This window comes from Notolepis coatsorum, assembly GCF_963971535.1.
Source record: "Notolepis coatsorum genome assembly, chromosome: 6".
Taxonomy (NCBI): Eukaryota; Metazoa; Chordata; class Actinopteri; order Aulopiformes; family Paralepididae; genus Notolepis; species Notolepis coatsorum.
The window spans coordinates 102,293,604-102,311,172 of NC_140170.1; the positions used below are offsets into that span (position 1 = coordinate 102,293,604).

Sequence of the window (17,569 nt, forward strand, 5' to 3'; positions counted from 1 at the left end):
AGTTAGTGGTTGTTATTGGAATGATTGATTGATTGATTGAAAATTGTATTACCAGATGCAGAATGGGTACAATACAGTACGGCTCAATACACACAATTGTTAAGGGGATGCAGACCTACTTTCTATAGAACTTCATTCTTAGATGCTTCTATTGAAAGTAGGTAATAAAAAATTGCAATCAATCAATCAATTCGCGCGATTTTTATTTTGTTCTACAATGACTCATGACCCATCAATTACATCATCCAACATTGTTTAAGCAACTAAGACATTGTGTGTGTGTGTGTGTGTGTGTGTGTATGTGTGTGTGTGTGTGTGTGGGTGTGTATGCGACCGAGTGAGTGTGTCTGGAAGCCAGACAGTGTGAGAGAGTGAGCTCTGGCAAGGAAGGGAAAAAAAATAATTAAATTAAAAAAAATGCAAATTAATCAATCAATCAATCCGCGCGATTTTTATTTTGTTCCACAATGACTCATGACCCATCAATTACATCATCCAACATTGTTTAAAGAACTAAGACATTCGCCGTGACAGAACCTTTTTATATTTAGTCGTTATGACGCTATCAACATATCCATTTGTTAAAGATTATTGTCCGCCATCTTGTTTTTTCCTAAAAATCCGCACGGCGGAGTGATTGTAATTCGGTTGTGGGCGGGTCCTGGGACCAGGAGCGTGGAATTGTGAAGAATACATACGTGTAAATTGACTGTTTCAGCCAATCAGAATCGAGAAATTTGCATGCCGTTGTATAAAGTACCTATTACCACTTTGTGTGGATTCCCCATTGTGGGATTGTTATATATATATTGTTGGCCTCTGTGCCGATTACCTCTATTAAGGGGCCATATATATATATTGTTGGCCTCTAGTTCACTTGCCACTGTTTCCCTGTGTGGAATTATATTGTGTTGTGCACGTTGTGTACATTTGCTGGGTGATTTACAGACTTGTGGTTGTGTCCTGTGACACTAGGTCACTAGGGCGGGTGTTTATCTTATTATAATTGTCTTGTTTGTTCTCCCCTTACCCATTTCCCTGTTTGTCTATTTGTTGTGGGTTTCATTCCCCTCTTGTGTTATAATAAATATCATTTACCTTTTGGAAAACGCATTTGTTGTTTACTTGCCTACCGGGACCTGTGCTTAAAGCACCTTACTGGACGGGCTGGTTTCATGCACAGCCCGCTCCAGGTATATTTTATATGGTCATCAGACCTTTGTACACAGCGACTCCTACAGTTCGGTCGGGGCTCCTGCACAGCAAGGGAAGGATCTAAGAGAGGTAGTGTGACCTTCCACACGTTACACTCTCCCAGTGAGAGTCCGCGCTGCCAGGTGAAAAGAAGCGGTGGGCTGGGTACACATGTATCGGAGGAAGCATGTGATAGTCTCCGCCCTCCCGGACCGACGGTAGGGGGTAGAGTGCGCAATGACCAGGAAGGGGATTGGGAATTGGCATAACGACTAACATTGGGATGGGAGAAAATCGGAAAAAAAGAAGGAGGAAAAAAAGATAATAAAAAAAATACAGGGTAAACGGCACAATGATAACAGAGACACGACAGGATACCGGGGTAGAACGGAGACAATGACGCCACAAGGAAGTCAGGGAACACACAGACATATACAGACACTGATTAACACAGGAGGGTAATTGGTCATTAAACACAGTTGGGAAGAACAGAGTGACAAAGAAACATTACATGGTTGAAAATTGAAATATAATACACACAAGATAACAACACTAAACCTGATCACAAAACCAACACAGACAGGGGAGGCATTAGGCCAGGGAGTGGAACATCACAGACAAGACAGACATCAAATGCACAGACAACAAATTGGTAAGAATCACATAGAACAAATTGATGAATAGGGACAAGAGCTGCATTATCTGACGGTGCCCGCCAGAGGGCAGCAGAAGGCCACTGTTCACATTGTTCCAACTGTCCCAGACTTGTCTATTCGAAGCCCAAACAACTCGTGCTTCCGCATTCGAGTTTTGCGCTCTGATTGGCCACTGACCTACGCTATTACGCCCCCCTTATCTACGCCAGTTATCTGCCTTGCTACTACTAGCCGCGGAGCTAGTCTCTGTTTCACCTAACACTATTGCTCCGTGATCATATCCATTCATCTCTAAAGCTAACCACTATTTGTAAAAGCCACAACCACGTTACCATATTTGTAATAATGTAAATCATTGTGTTGTTGTACATATTGTGTATATAACGTTAGTAGCTAAGTTAGCTAATGTAGCTTATCTTAGCTTGGTAGCCAGCTTATCTTAGCTTGGTAGCCAGCATTCTCATTGTCGTGTCCATAAGTTCCCTGGCAGAATACTTGTGAGGACAAATGTATACAAAGAGGAGAGAACCATTTTAAATCGGGCATTGTTAGGAGTTTCGAGAATGCTGGCTACCAAGCTAAGCTACGTTAGCTAATTTAGCTACTAACGTTATATACACAATATGTACAATGACACAATGATTTACATGATTACAAATATGGTAACGTGGTTGTGGCTTTTACAAATAGTGGTTAGCTTTAGAGATCAGGCCACGTGAGCGGATCGGCGCGGCCGAGAAATCCGCTCTTCGCTCTTTAAAGCTTGGTCCGCTCCGCTAATCGCTCATGTTGACCCCGCCCCCAAGTCGCTCCCCGCTCCCCGCGCCAGATCGCTCGGCAGTTTTTTTTTTTTTTTTTTTTGAGCATGGTGTAAATTAGCTCAAACTACAACAGTCTACACCCCCTGGGCCCCTTAACAATTGTTTGTATTGAGCCGCATTGTAATTGTACCCATTCTGCAATGTTAAATAACGTTGTTTATCCATTCACTAGCTCTACTAAGCGATGATAGGCTAGCCGAGCCACAATGCTATGGTCGCTGCCATTAACGTTAGCATGTAAGCTAACGTCAACAACAATGGCGTCGATACTTTTTCTAGGAGTGAGTGAAGGAGGAGGAGTGAAGCCTGAACATGATATCACAGGTTCACCCTTCTCATTGGTTGAAAATGGCCTTCATGTTTGTACATCGCCATCTGTTGCTTTGGCATTGTACTGCATGTATATTATTACATCAGTGTTAAACCACTGTGAGCGGCCTGGAGTGGATTGGAGCGGAGGAGAACTCTCGCTCCGGACGTCGCGCCGACTCATTTTAAAACCCACTCCTCGCTCACGTCAAAACCGGCCGCTCCGCGCCCCGCGCCGCTCACGCTCCGATCCGCTCACATGCACTGTTAGAGATGAATGGCTATTATCACGGAGCAATAGTGTTAGGTGAAACAGAGACTAGCTCCGCGGATAACTGGCGTAGATAAGGGGGGCATAATAGCGTAGGTCAGTGGCCAATCAGAGCGCAAAACTCAAACGCGGAAGCACGAGTTGTTTGAGCTTTGAATAGACGCGTCCCAGACAGGACTCTGTCTGGGATCATGACAAATCATCATCATTCTGGATGCAATGAGTCCAAGCAGCAGATTGTATTAAAAGGCTATGGTGAAGAGGTAAATTTTTTGCTTACTTTTGCAAATATTTTGAGATCTAGCCTGCCTTGAGCAAGGCACTTAACCCCAACTGCTCCAGTACGGAGTTGCTCAGTGGCCAACGGTGTCAGACTGTGGTTGTACTGGGTAGCTCCCAGGTGTGAATGGAACTGTGTGAATGTGAAGCAGGGCGTAGCTGAAAAAGAGCATCCGTGCTCAGCGAAACTACCCTGGGTAAATAAAGGTTAAAAAAATAATGGGGTGTTCCATAGCTTTGGTGCATAATTCACAAAGGCTGCGCCCACGATTTTCTTTTGGCTGTGGTTGGGAACATTCAATAAACTAGTATTAAAAATTGTAGTTGAAATGTATTCTAAATGTTACCGGAAGCAATGCAAGGTAGCTAACCCTGGACTGATGTGGTCTCTCCTCTTGGTTCTGGTTAGTTGCCTAGTTGCAGAGTTTTGAATTAGTTGGATTCATTCTGTTTTTTTCCTGAGGCCGGTAAGGACTGCATTACAGTAGTCAAGTCGGCTTTAGATAAAAGCATAGATCCGTTTTTCAGCATCCGTTTGATTTATAAATGGCCATACTTTAGCTATGTTTCTAAGGTGAAAAAATTATGTTTTTGTCACCTTGTTGATGTGTGACTTAAAGCTTAGGTCTGAGTCTATGATAACACCAAGACTTGTAACTTCAAGTTTAATCCAAGGAGTAAATTGCCCCATATTGCTCAGCAACATTTCTCTTTTTGTTATAGGGCCAACTAGTAGGATTTCAGTTGTATCCTTATTTAATTCTAGGAAGTTGTTGGTCATCCATTGGTTTATTGCTAAGAAACAGGCAGAAATAGAGTTAATAGCTGTGGGGTCATTTGGTTCAGCAGAGATGTATAATTGTGTGTCATCTGCGTAGCTATGGAAACATATTGTGTTTTCTATTCCTAACAGATAGCATATGGCTGACCAACTTTCAACAGTTCACAAGAAAAGGAATACTCAGAAAGAAAATAAATAATGTTACAAAATCAGGCTACATATCATTATTTCCAGTATTAATGTTAATTATTATAATTAACATTTTACCTTTAAACTTGTCTGTCTTCTCTGGCTTGATATGATTGACAGTTGCATTTAGCTTGTAAGTAAGTGAGGGGAGAAAGCTTGATTTCAACATTTTGGCTTGAAATCTTATCGTCTTCTCCAGAGAGAGACAAGAAGATAGATACCAGTTTCCTCTCTGTGCGTTCAGTAGAAAGCTATCTGGCTGCATGTCCACTTCCATTCATTGTGCTAAGCTAGGCTAACGTGCAGCCAGATAGCTTTCTACTGAATGCACAGAGAGGAAACTGGTATCTATCTTCTTGTCTCTCTCTGGAGAAGATGATAAGCAAAACATTTTCCCAAAATGTTGGCGTGTTCTTTTAATAGATAGGCCTACAATGCTAATGTTTGTAATACAATGAAGCACAAACTTTGCTGTGGCTCTTTCAAAATGTGTAACTGATACAAAGGGGGACAATGGCTCTTGAAGGTGAAAAGGTTCCTGACCCCTGCTCTCTCGCTCTCTCTCTCTCTCTCTCTCTCTCTCTCTCTCTCTCTCTCTCTCTCTCTCTCTCTCTCTCTCTCTCTCTCTCTCTCTCTCTCACAGCCACATATCTTTATTGACCGCATATAATTCTTAACCCAGCTTAAAACAAATTCATGTTTTAAATTAGTTTTAAGCTAGGCTAGTCCGTATATATGCTTCCATTAATTTGTGCTAGGCTAGCTTGCAGCCGGATGGCTTTCTACTGAATGCACAGAGACAAAATTGGTATCTATCTTCCTGTCTGACTCTGGAGAGGATGGTAAGCGCATTTCCCAGAATGTTGGCTGTGTTCCTTTAATTATAAAATATTTTCCCTTGACTTTCCCTTGTCTTCATGTTGATGTGTTCCTTTAAGTGTATGTATGTTTTTTCTTTTTGTACTTGTGATCTTTCACCTACGCTCGAACTGAAGAGAAGACAGCAGCACAAGGGAGGTATTGTCAACAATCACAGTTTATGAGGCACACAGACGTTACTAACAGAGACAGCAGGCTATTTACACATGCAGTACTTTATGAAAACAACCAGTCGTTCAAAAGAGAAGCTAAAATACATGTTAATCATCCATGTGGGAAATAAAATCATAATAAACAGATTTATAGAGGGGTTAAAAGTTGTCTTAGGAATGTTGAACTTATTGTGATGTATTTTGTTGTTATTTCATGACAGTGAACCAATAGAGATTTAATTTATCAACCTGGCGAGTTAAAATATCCCAGTCTGTATTTTTTTCTTTTTTCTTTTTCTTTACATTTGCTCAATGACAAAAGTTACTACTAAGGTTCAACATTCCCAGACACAGTGGTAACAGTCAGTACATACAAAAAGAAATCAGCAACTGTAAGAAACTGTACAATACAATGTTGTCATGATGGAAATCACAACACACCACAAAAATACACAAGCTTCTGGTCACGAATGTGATATTCGATAGGCATTGACAAAAAGGTAACGTGGGTACAATTCAGATTTCAGCGCCATTCAACCCTAAAATAATTCTGCTTTCATTTTAAGGATACGTATTTGAGCCTCTTTGATCTTTAGGCTTCAATGTTCCTTCCAGAAAATGCACTGCCACCATTAAAGATATAACTCTTTGTCTTTAACCATGTCTCATCCGAAGGCAGGCTACAAACCAAACATCTCCCACACAGAATTATCCATCAAGCAGTGAGTATCAGTCCTTTCCTACAGTTAACGGTCTCCTTTTGGTTTCATTGCTCCACGCTTGTGGTTTACAACAGAGCATTCTGTGCTTTTCTATCAGGTATTTTGATATTGTTTTTTCTTCTTTCCTGTTATTGTTTCTACTACACCCCATTCAGGGCAGCTAATAGCTGTTGACCACAGCCAGCACCCTGCAGTCCAGTCTCCATCTCAAAACACAGGATTCGGGATCCTTGTCGGAACACAGGATCCGAGGTCCTTGTTGGTGCCAGAGCACCAGCGGAGACCACTTATTTTAAACTCTTCACATTACAGGCATATTATCGCGATCGTCAGCATAGTCATCAGCTTCATCGTCGTCGTCACTGTGGTCTGAGGGATATACGGTAGGCAGGGGACAGAGGTTAAAGGTGAACCGGAGGGATTGTGTACTTTGTGTGACAGTGTCTGGACAATATATCTGAGGCAGTGGAGGGGGGTTAGTGAGTGGTAGTGGGTGATGGGGGAGTGGTGAGGGAAGGGACAGGGGGGGGGCTGAGGTGTCAAGGTTTCACATCTCTGTGTCGGCTACAGGGGTCTGGGAGGCAGAGTGTCCATTGGTGGGGGGTGCAGTGTTAGTCCCGTTCTCGGGCGAAGACTCCCCATTGATGGTGAGCTTGTCGACGGGCTCCTGGGGCAGGGGGGCCACAGACACCAGGGTGTTGGCCTGGTTCTCCTCGTCCACCAGGAAAGACTCCGCCTGGGAGAAGAGAGACACACATAGGAAACACAGGCAGTTAGAGCTCATGACACAGACCAGGTTTAGAGTTTTACCACTCAAATATCGTGTCACTGTTCATATATAAGGAGCAGAACTAACAAGAGTGTGTCTTAATGGGAATTGATTTGTTTCGCACGGAGGGTTGGGCAGGAAAAACAAACAAGGCCTTTGTTAATGTTGTTTATGGCCTCGCAGCTGTGTGTACTCAGAGAGGGTGTTGGTAAATAACCGTTTTACTCGAGGCAGGTTGCAAGACGCAAGAGTGAATCACTCCCTTTCCTCGGAATCAAGCTTGAAGTGACGGCCCTTTAAAACTGTCGTGGTGTATTTAGTAACTCTGGGAGGATTCTGAGGTTAGCGTTTTATGCCTGTGACTGTGAGTAACGGAGTTCAACAACAAGACTCCATCGGAAGGCCGCTTCGCATGCCACACTCCTAACCGGCGCATGGGTGTGCCCCCATAGGAAAGCTCTCTCAAATGATGTCATGAACTTTGTAGGAGGGGGGAGAAGAAGTCAAAACTGAAACCATCTGTGGCCTCTTGGCATGGGTTCAAGAGTTCCCGACTAGAAACAGCGGAGAGGACTTATGGCTGCTTTGAGTACATGTGAGTCAAGCACAGGGCTTTGAGTGAGGCATCGACCGGAGGATAAACCACAAGCTTTACCTCCAATCCAGTCATACCATTTTATATATACAAACAAATTGTGTGTCAGCCTACAATCCCTTCACTGAACCTTTCTTTCCCCCTGAGGCTTTAGTATTCTCCTGTGGTGTCCAGTGTTGTTTTATTGAAACAGCAGGACTAAAGGATACTAAATAGAGGGGAAACACAAGGCCTGAGTGGGGTGTCTGCTTTGCGGTGGGGGTCTTAACCATCACTATAGTTTGTAGCAGAGTAGTTTGTAGCAGAGTAGTTTGATTGCAGGTGTGTCACAGTGGTGCTGTGACCTGGATAGGTTTCCATATGGGGGAGAGGTCTAACAGGGGTCCCTGTTTGAAGCCTAGTAAGCCTAAGGTTCCTTGTCTGGCTGACCGGTAGAACACTCCGCCTCCCATGTGGGTTCAAACCCAGGTGTTCAAACTCACCAGTCGAACTCCCTTGGCGTTCTTGCGGTGGGTCTTCAGGTAGTATCCAGCCACGAGGAGCACGGCCAGTAGCAGGCCGGCCAGTAGCATGGAGACCAGCACCAGCTTGGAGTTCTTCCCCCAGCGAGGAACAGCATCCTCCACTTCAATCTGACGAGACACAAAAACAAATGACGTGAAAATGACAATACGCTTCAATTTAGCATCACAAGTTCAAGGCTTTTACCTTGAAAATCACAAATTACGCGGCTGTCTTTGGTGTCATCCAATGACGTATATTAATGTTTTGGTGACAGAAAGGAAGTCTTTATTTCAAGATAATGCTTTCGTCGTGTTGATTATCGACGCTGAATGCCGGATACAGAACAGAGCAGCATAGCAGGGATCAGAGGAAGGAACGGTATCTCCTCAGCCGCCAAGACACAAAGATACCATTCAACAGACATTACAGCCCGTATAATGAGCAGTGTGTGGCTCGCTGAAACACGTATTAGTATCTAATAAGATACACCAATTACACGGCAAGCAAGCGAGGAGGAGAGTGTCTTCTGGTGGCAGCGAGATACAAGGGACAGGGGACTAGAAACACTCCACCACCTCAGCCTAGTCCCACAGTGGAGAAAAATGCATTCCAGCTGACGGGAGAATAGTTTGTGGGATTTATTTTTGTTTGTTTGTCACACAGAGCATCTCCAAGGAGTTTGAAGGCTGTGTGGTGGGGATGGGGCCTGCATTCCTGTTTGAGTATAATCAGATCTAGTTTATCTCCCTGTCTGGTTAGAGACTATAGGAGCCAAATCATCTGTTGTGCTTCACCTCACTGCACCACAAATTAAACCCCTTTATGCAATGTTCGGCACGGACAGTGAATTCTTGCTCATGACTACAGGAATGGAATTTCCCAGAGTGAGAGCATGTGAGAGTGTGTAAATCATGGGACCAGTGTAATCGGTTGCTATGGGAGATTAGCACCTGAAGTTGGCTAGCATTAGCTTAACCTGTACAAGCAGGCGATAAATCAGTTGTTACGATTGCTGTGGACGTTTTCAAATCACTAAAATGTATTGAATTGTAAGCAAACTAGTTTCATTACTTATTTGTTGACTAGTTAGCTGACATCCCTTATGGATATTGAGATTTTACATTTAGTTGTCAGATTTTCTGTCAGGCTCATTCATTCCAAGCTCAAAACGTACCTTTTTAAACTAGCTTTATTATCTTTATTGTATTGTCTTATTTTTACTGTCTAATTTGTATTATTTATTTTTCTATTATCCTTTTGTTAGTTTTTTGTGTACTTTGAGATGCAATCTGTATCAATGGTGCTATATAAATAAAGTTATTATTATTTCAAACAAATATTATTTAGCTATAGCAAATTCATTTTTGGTATATTTTTGTATTTACTACAATCAGAGCCCCTTAGTTTGAAAAGGACTGTTCACGTCAGGGCCAAACGGTGATTTGATTTTAACTGTTGATTGGTTGTATTCAAATGATGTCTCAAAATATGGTATTGGTGATATCACTGGATAATTATTTCACATCTGCAGTAGGCTACCACATGCAAGACAGGGGGACAGTGGCAAAACCTCATAGATAATGAAAAAAAAAATTATAAATTTTTTCTCCTTATTTTTCTATTTTTCTCCCATCCCAATTTCGTATTGCCAATTCTCCCCTCCCCTGTCTTGAACGTTGCTAGACTATGCCTCTCACTGGTCGGCTGTAGTGAGGATAGAAGCCTTGCATCACGTGTCCCCTCCGGTACACGAGGAGGCAGCCTGTCGCATCTTTTCACCAGACAGCGCGGACTCTCAGTGGCGAGGAGTAACGCGTGCCCCCGATACTTCCTGTCTCTGCTGTGCAGGCGTCACCCAACCGACCTGTAGGAGTCGCTGTCCACAACGTCCAATCCCCACCCATCGACTTCCACCCGCTACCTCTGTCAATTGAGATAGTATGACGACTGGACCAAGCCGCAGGCAATGCTGACACCGGGATTCGAGACCGGAGTCTCTTGCATTGGTGACGAGCGCAATCTCCGCTACGCCACCCAGCCGCCCAATGAGTATGAAACTTGACATTGTATGAGAATCCATTATAAGTGAATAGTTGATTGCCTTTTGAATATGTGCATTTCTCCTACTTTGATTTAATTTCCTTTAAGTACAGCACAGTCTCTGGAGCGTAACAGTAAGAAGCATTTTGTATGAAAGTATTCTGTACTTCTGTATGACAACTATTAAAGAAACTTGAAACTTGTATGTGTTGTTGTTTCCCTGTTAACTTTCTTGGTTTCAAGTGGAACCTTACCATATCTTTGATGTTGTCATTGTTGAACCTGTCAGCCATACCAGCAGCATCATCTACGAATAAAGACAAATAGTTTGGTTTATAATTTTCTTCCGTCAATGACAACCAATCTTACTGATGACACAGTCACAGTCAGTGCAGACTGACCTTCCACATAGGGCCCAGAGATGAGGATCTGGTTGGAGTTGTCCTCCTGATACACGTCTAGTTTACAGTCGTCTCCACAGAGCTCCTGGAGGACACTTTCAATCTTAGCCCTGGTGACCTCCTGTTGGGTAAAGGGAGGAACACAACATACATATAATTAAGTATGAGCCTTGAGCGAATGTTGCAAGTGTAAAAAAGTGTTACCAATTGAAAATCATACTGTGTGGAAGTATGGGGGTTGAATGGCATTCGCTTTTGTTTTTGTTTTGGAGGTTTCATTTGATAAGAGAATATAGGACAAGTATAAGCATTATGCTTCAGCCTGTACCTTTTCAGTCACTGCCAAAATCAAAGACAATTGACAGTCTGGAATGATTGTGCAAAATGATTGTGCAAATCTGTGATGACTGAATAAAAAAACGACTACTACTACTACTACTACTACTACTACTACTACTACTACTACTACTACTACTACTACTACTACTACTACTACTACTACTACTACTACTACTACTACTAAGAAAATAGTGCATTGATATTTATCGTTTCGGAAGTCAAGATTTCCGGATTCACTATGTCGAAATGACGTTACTGTATATTCGAAAAATGAAACCAGTGGAGGGGGAGGCCAGGTGCCAACATTGAGCCATCCCCCAGCTGTGTGCACTTTTCAACATGATCGTCTTAGGATAATGTCAATTTGACACAGTCAACCATGAAATCCAGGTTTCAGAAAACGAGAATGCCCGGCAATTTCTAATCTATAGTGCTGATACCTGTATCATGTTTGCCTAAAGCCCTGGTAAATGACACGTAGGTGTTGCAGTGTTGCTGTTCCTTAAATTTCACTCACACAACTATTCTACAAATTTTTTTACCACGGCAACATTAGATTAGATTAGATGCACATTTATTGTCATTATACAGCACAAGTACAGTACAATGAAAATAAGTTTGGCATCCAGCCAGAGTGCAAATGTAACAGAAAAGTTCAATAGTAATATTCAATGTACAGGTGATTAAACTGGGTATAAAATATATAAATGAGTACTACTGGGTGTAGTGCTAATCAGATGTACAGAGTTGTAATATTAATAAGTACAGTGATACAGTCGAGTACAGTACAGTACATCACACATTTAACATTATACACTGTTGAAAGGTGGAGCTTATTGCATTGTACATCTTACTACACAAACAACGCCTCGCCTCCACTATCTCCCAGAACCTTCTTCTATTTGTCTCCTCCTCCATTGTCCTCCTGTCTCCTGCCTCATCCCTCTACTACCCAATAAATAATACTGTATCACAACCTCGTGCGACTCTCTTCACCCAATGTAACGTGATCCAAACAGAGCCACAAGCCCCCCGCAGACGGCCGTAAGAGCCCTTGATCTGAATCCTGGAGCGGACAGCTGGCTGTTACAGAGCTGCTCGGCCCCGGGCCAGAGGGAACGAGACCTCAGACAGGGCCTCAACTGCTGCATCACTGACTGACTGACTGACTGACTGACTGACTGACTGACTGACTGACTGACTGACTGACTGTCTGTCTGTCTGTCTGTCTGTCTGTCTGTCTGTCTGTCTGTCTGTCTGTCTGTCTGTCTGTCTGTCTGTCTGTCTGTCTGTCTGTCTGTCTCTGTCTGTCTGTCTGTCTGTCTGTCTGTCTGTCTGTCTGTCTGTCTGTCTGTCTGTCTGTCTGTCTGTCTGTCTGTCTGTCTGTCTGTCTGTTTCCCTCTCTTTCTCTCCTTCTCTCTTGAAGATCATCAGATTAAACATGTGTAAACAATTGAACAAGAGTCTAGGCAGATAAAAAATGCAGGGGAAACATTTCAGTTGGGGTGAGCAGATTATCTGGTTGTAGCCTGCACAGGAACAATACTTGTGGTATATCACTCCCGTTACCAACAACAAAGGCAAATATCATGTCTGTGCTACATATATAAAATAGTAATTGTTTATTTATTGGATATCTGTTATCAGTAGCTACATGTTGAGATCAGAGGTTCTGTGTAGGATTGTTAGTAACTGTCTAACTGTACATATGGCTGTTTACACTAGTAACTGTTTACCTGCATGTAACTGTCTCCACCAGTGACTGTCTAGTTGCATATATATCTGTTCCCACTAGAGGGCGCTCTAGGCGGAGCCACCCAGGTACACCACCTTGTGGCGAGTATAAAAGCAAAGGTATACTCCCACTTCGTGCTCTCCCCCCATGCCTCTCAGAGAGAGGAGACCTGTATGTTACTGCTGCTTTCCATGTGAATAAAAAGGAACAACGCCAGTTAAGGCTCAAGATAGAAACCATGCCTCTTGACCACATTATTGTCGCCCTATAGTCGAATTCTGTTAACAGGTTATGGGCCCAGATAACGCCGGGGCGAAATAGTGGAGGTACTGTAGCAAGCTTAGCTGAAGTATAGGCTAGGATAGCGCCGGGAGCACCGCGTGGCTAGACGCTAGGCCAACAAGAGCAAAAGCTAAGCATACCATTAACGAAGAGGATGGAAAACAAGAGAAGAGACAAATGGCCGACATTCAATGGAAAAGCGGAGAACTATGAGCTCTGGGAAGAGCGCATGCTGTGCTGCATGCACGGGGCGGGGCTTAAGGAGACGATCCTGGCGGCCCCCACCGGAGAACTGACAGCGGAAGAGCAAGCCCTGGACGACCAGCGGAACGCAAGCGCATACTGCGAGTTAGCGCAGATGCTCGACGACACCAGCCTGGGGCTGATATTCCGCGACACTAAAGACAGAGGCAGAGAAAGTCTGGCGGTACTGAGAGAGCATTTCATCGGGCGAGGAAGACCCAGAGTCGTGGCCCTCTACATACTGTAGCACTAACAGGCCTGAGGAAGGGGACCACCGAAACCGTGACCGAATAAGTCAACAGAGCGGAGTAAATCACGACGCCACTGAGGAGTGCCGGAGAAGCACCAAGCGATGGGCTAATGATGGCGATGATAATGAGAGGACTACCGGAGCTGTACAAACCGTTCACACTCCTGGTAACACACGGTTCAACGGACATGACGTTGGGACAGTTCAAGGCTAAGTTAAGGAACTTCGAGGCCTCAGAAGACACCCACCCACCCAGCCGCCACGGAGGAGGGGGAGAGGGTGCTAAAGGCGACGCCAAGAGAAAGAACCAGGACCACGACGGAACTGGCGTGTTGGCGATGCGGAGATAAAGGCCATCGGAGAAGCGAATGCACAAAGACTGTCTGATGTAGCTTCTGCAAATCCACGGGGCACACAGACAGAGCGTGCATGAAGAAACACAACCAGAACATGCGATACCCGCATGGACAAGATGGCGGCTACGGACGAGACGACGGCCATGAACGAGACGGAGGCCACGGACAAAATGACGACTACAGACGAGACGGAGGCCACGGATGAAATGGCGGCTACGGACAAGATAACGGCTGTGGACGGGGTGACGACAGCGTACACGATGACTGCGACGATCGACGTGAGATGAATCGAGACGACGCCCGGAGAATCGATGGCGGCGACGATCGACGTGAGGCGAGTCGAGGCGACGCCCGGAGAATAACGGGACAAGAAGACTGCGCTTTTGGATCGCGGATGGCGGGCATCGCCGGACCGGCCCAGCTGCAGCGGGCCCAGAGAAGGGGACTGATCGTGGACATGGGCGCACGGGTCATCAACGACAGGGGTCGGTTCAAGAACTTTGACGACACTTTCCACCCGGAGAGGCACTGCATGGAGCTGGCGGACGGTAGACGCATCTACGGATTGGCACAAGAGAGGGGAGACGCACAGGTATGCCTCACGGACAGCAAGGGGCGCCGGCGTACGGTGACGCTAAAGAACGCTCTATACGTACCATCATTCCCACAAGGACTATTCTCTGTAATAGCTGCTACTGCAAGCGGCGCCAACGTATTCTTCGATAAAGGTAAAAATGTTCTTGTAGAACCTGACGGTACCCGGTTTGACATAAAGATGTACCAGAGAATATTTTATCTGAAAACGGAGTGTAATGACAACGACCAGTGTAATGATAATGATGATGTGTGTAGCGGGACGGCCAGTCACGATATTCAGACATGGCACGAGATTATGGGTCATTGTAATTACGAGGATTTACTGAAACTGCAAGTAGTGTCAGAGGGCATGCACATTGAAGGGGAGAAGCGTAGACCTGACAAAAATTTTGCAATGTGCAAAACGGGGAAGTTTACCCAACCGAGATACAGAAATCCCACAGACAGAGTAAGGGTACCACTTGCACTAGTTGACATGGACCTAGCAGGCCCGCGTGAATACTTTACCCAAGGCAGTTGTCCTTCCGCGTTCGGTTTGCACGCCCTGATTGGCCTCTCAGCGCCCAATCGCGTTAGCCCTACTATCGCCGTGCATCAGCTTTCAGTTCCACAGCCCAATATTAACGTAACGCGCTATTCATATAAATTATGTTGACATTGTTTTCCTCTTATTGCTCCTTCCTAGCAGCAGCACGGCGATCGAAAGGAGCCTTGAAGTTGTACAATCACAGCTTTATTGTAAACAATTCCGAATGTTTACATCCGTAGTACTTTACCATCTCCATGGTCAACTAACTGCGAGCATCTGCAGCGACGTGATGACGTGATTCTCTTCACAGTAATATTACATTTCTCCCGATACTCTGCTAGCTCTGTGTAGGCTAACGCGATTGGGCGCTGAGAGGCCAATCAGGGCGTGCAAACCGAACGCGGAAGGACAACTGCCTTGGGTAAAGTATTCACGCAGCAGGCCCAGTAAGCAACGAGTCCATAGGAGGTTTTAGATATGTACAGTCTTTTACAGACGTGTGTACAGGGGCTGTGTTTGTTTACTTTATCAAAGAAAAAAGTGACACACTCCAGGCCACAGAAAAATTCCTGGCAGACGTAGCCCCTTATGGTACAGTAAGATGTTTGAGGTCCGACCACGAAACCGAGTTCACAAACAGAGAGTTCCAATCACTGTTGAGAAGGTATAAGATAACTAGACACAAGACGTCACGTCCATATCCCACACACCAGAGCGGGGTGGCAGAGAGGGAATGGCACACCCTTTTCGAAATGGCTAGGTGTAAGCTAGCAGATAGTAACTTACCAAAGAGCCTGTGGCATTATGCGGTGCAAGAAGCCACGTACACCAGAAACAGGTGCTTTAATAAGCACTCGGGCACCACCCCGTGTATACAGCGCTGACAGGAAAGAAGTGTAATCTAGCCAGAATGCACCGATTTGGATCAGTGTGTTATGCGTACCTGCAGGACAGGGGAAAACCCAAGTCCAAGGATGTAAAAGGATTTTTTGTAGGACACGACAGAGGAAGCCCTGCTTTCCTAGTTTATCACCCCGGTAACGGGAGAGTGCAGAAACACATGCTAGTCAAGTTTGTCACGAAGACAACCTGTGAGAGCGAGACACAGACAGAGGAGCCAGAGCTGGACTCCAGAGCAAGGTGTGTAGAAACAGAAACACATCACCCCAGTGTACTTAGTACAGTTGTGCAGACAGACAGTCAGCAACCCCCAGAGGGCGATGACGAGGAGCACCTGAGGGTGACGTCAAGTGCCCCAAGCAGTGGGAGGTATCCCCCAAGGGAACACAAACCCCCAGAATATCTGCCAGAGTATGCCAGGAAAGGGAGTGACGAGGAGGACAATACACCTACCCCCGTTGAGTACTACTACAGGGTAGTCAGTGGGGTAAACCCGACCTTTAAGGAGGCCACATTGTCCCCCGAAGAGGGCAGACATACAGTGGGAGGAAAATGGGTGTATTCAACCAAGTTACCAGAGGGCAGACAGACAGTGGGAGGGAAATGGTTGTATTCTATCCAGGAGGGTATTGAAGACCACGGTAAATACAAAGTATGGCTCATAGAAAATTGATTAAATGCTGAAGAAATGAGCCCTATGTTTGGTCCCATGTTTAAGTACAGAGGTGGATGAGTTACCAGGTTTAAAATTCTGAAATGGATCTTATGTTTAACCCCATGTTTAAGTACAGAGGTGGGTGGTTTACAATGTTAAAGTACAGAGGTGATTCAATGTTTAAATACAAAATAGGATCTATGTTTAAAATACAGAAGTGGAGGATTTGATCATCGCTCCAGACCACAAAAGAAAGACCTAGGCAGGTTAAACCATTTTACATGTATGAACTTCGAACAGTCTGCCAACTGTGTAAAAATATCCCAGAAGAGATATGTAGGAAAAGGTCCTGAGATGTTTTTGACTGAAGTAAGAAATGTATAGATAAATTGTGGGTAGCTTCATTCTGTTGGACAACCTGTACTCGCCCTGACCTATGTTCTGTAGTGAGTAAGAGTGTCATAGTATTTTTGTTGACCCCACAGAGAATCATTGACCTACATCAAAAATATGTTTTTCGTTATCCCAGAGGTGCTGCAGACGGACAGCAGTGTTTCAGAAAAGATAACAAAGGTTTAAGGATTAAAGCCTACAGTGATACTATCAGCCTGTGAAGCTCGAGTATATGTTTCTAGCTATGACAATGCAAAATGTGTTTATCTAGAGCAACTGCTCGAAGTGATGAAGATAAGGTTATGAATGTATTGCTCAAAATGCAGTAGGTAATTGAAATGTATCCTCTATACCGAATATGGTGTTTTTGAAGAATGGGCGTTCTGTCAAAACCGTTTAAAATGATGAACATTGTGTATATGGAGACTGTTGTTTATGAGGACAACCAGGGGACCATTGTGATTACTAGGAACCCAATGTGTCAATATAGATGTAAACATGTCATTATAAATAATATCATCTCATCAGGTATGTCATCAGATAAGAAAGAATGACACTGGTTTACTGTCCAATGGACGCCAGAGTAATAGATACTATGAGGGAGCCTGTTTCAAATTAAAATTGAAGGGATTTGCAAAGGTCATGTTTAATGTGAAGATATTGACTGTCATACCCTATGGATGTTTTTGGGATTATATTATTTCCTTTGTTAAATGCTTTTCCAAGAA

At 44.3% G+C, this 17,569-nt stretch overlaps 1 protein-coding gene across 3 annotated transcripts in view; it reads right to left on the reverse strand.

Moving 5' to 3' along the window:
* Positions 1 to 5,524: 5,524 nt before the first annotated feature.
* Positions 5,525 to 17,569, reverse strand: part of LOC311230832 (uncharacterized protein) — a 29,920-nt gene continuing 17,875 nt past the window's right edge. For all 3 annotated transcript variants that reach the window (XM_084317219.1, XM_084317218.1, XM_084317217.1), the window contains exons 5-8: positions 10,563 to 10,683; positions 10,416 to 10,468; positions 8,100 to 8,249; positions 5,525 to 6,989 (exon numbers count right to left, since the gene is read on the reverse strand). In XM_084317219.1, coding sequence (XP_084173345.1) covers positions 6,801 to 6,989; positions 8,100 to 8,249; positions 10,416 to 10,468; positions 10,563 to 10,683 — 513 coding nt within the window. In that variant the 3' untranslated portion in view covers positions 5,525 to 6,800. The remainder of the gene's footprint in view (positions 6,990 to 8,099; positions 8,250 to 10,415; positions 10,469 to 10,562; positions 10,684 to 17,569) is intronic.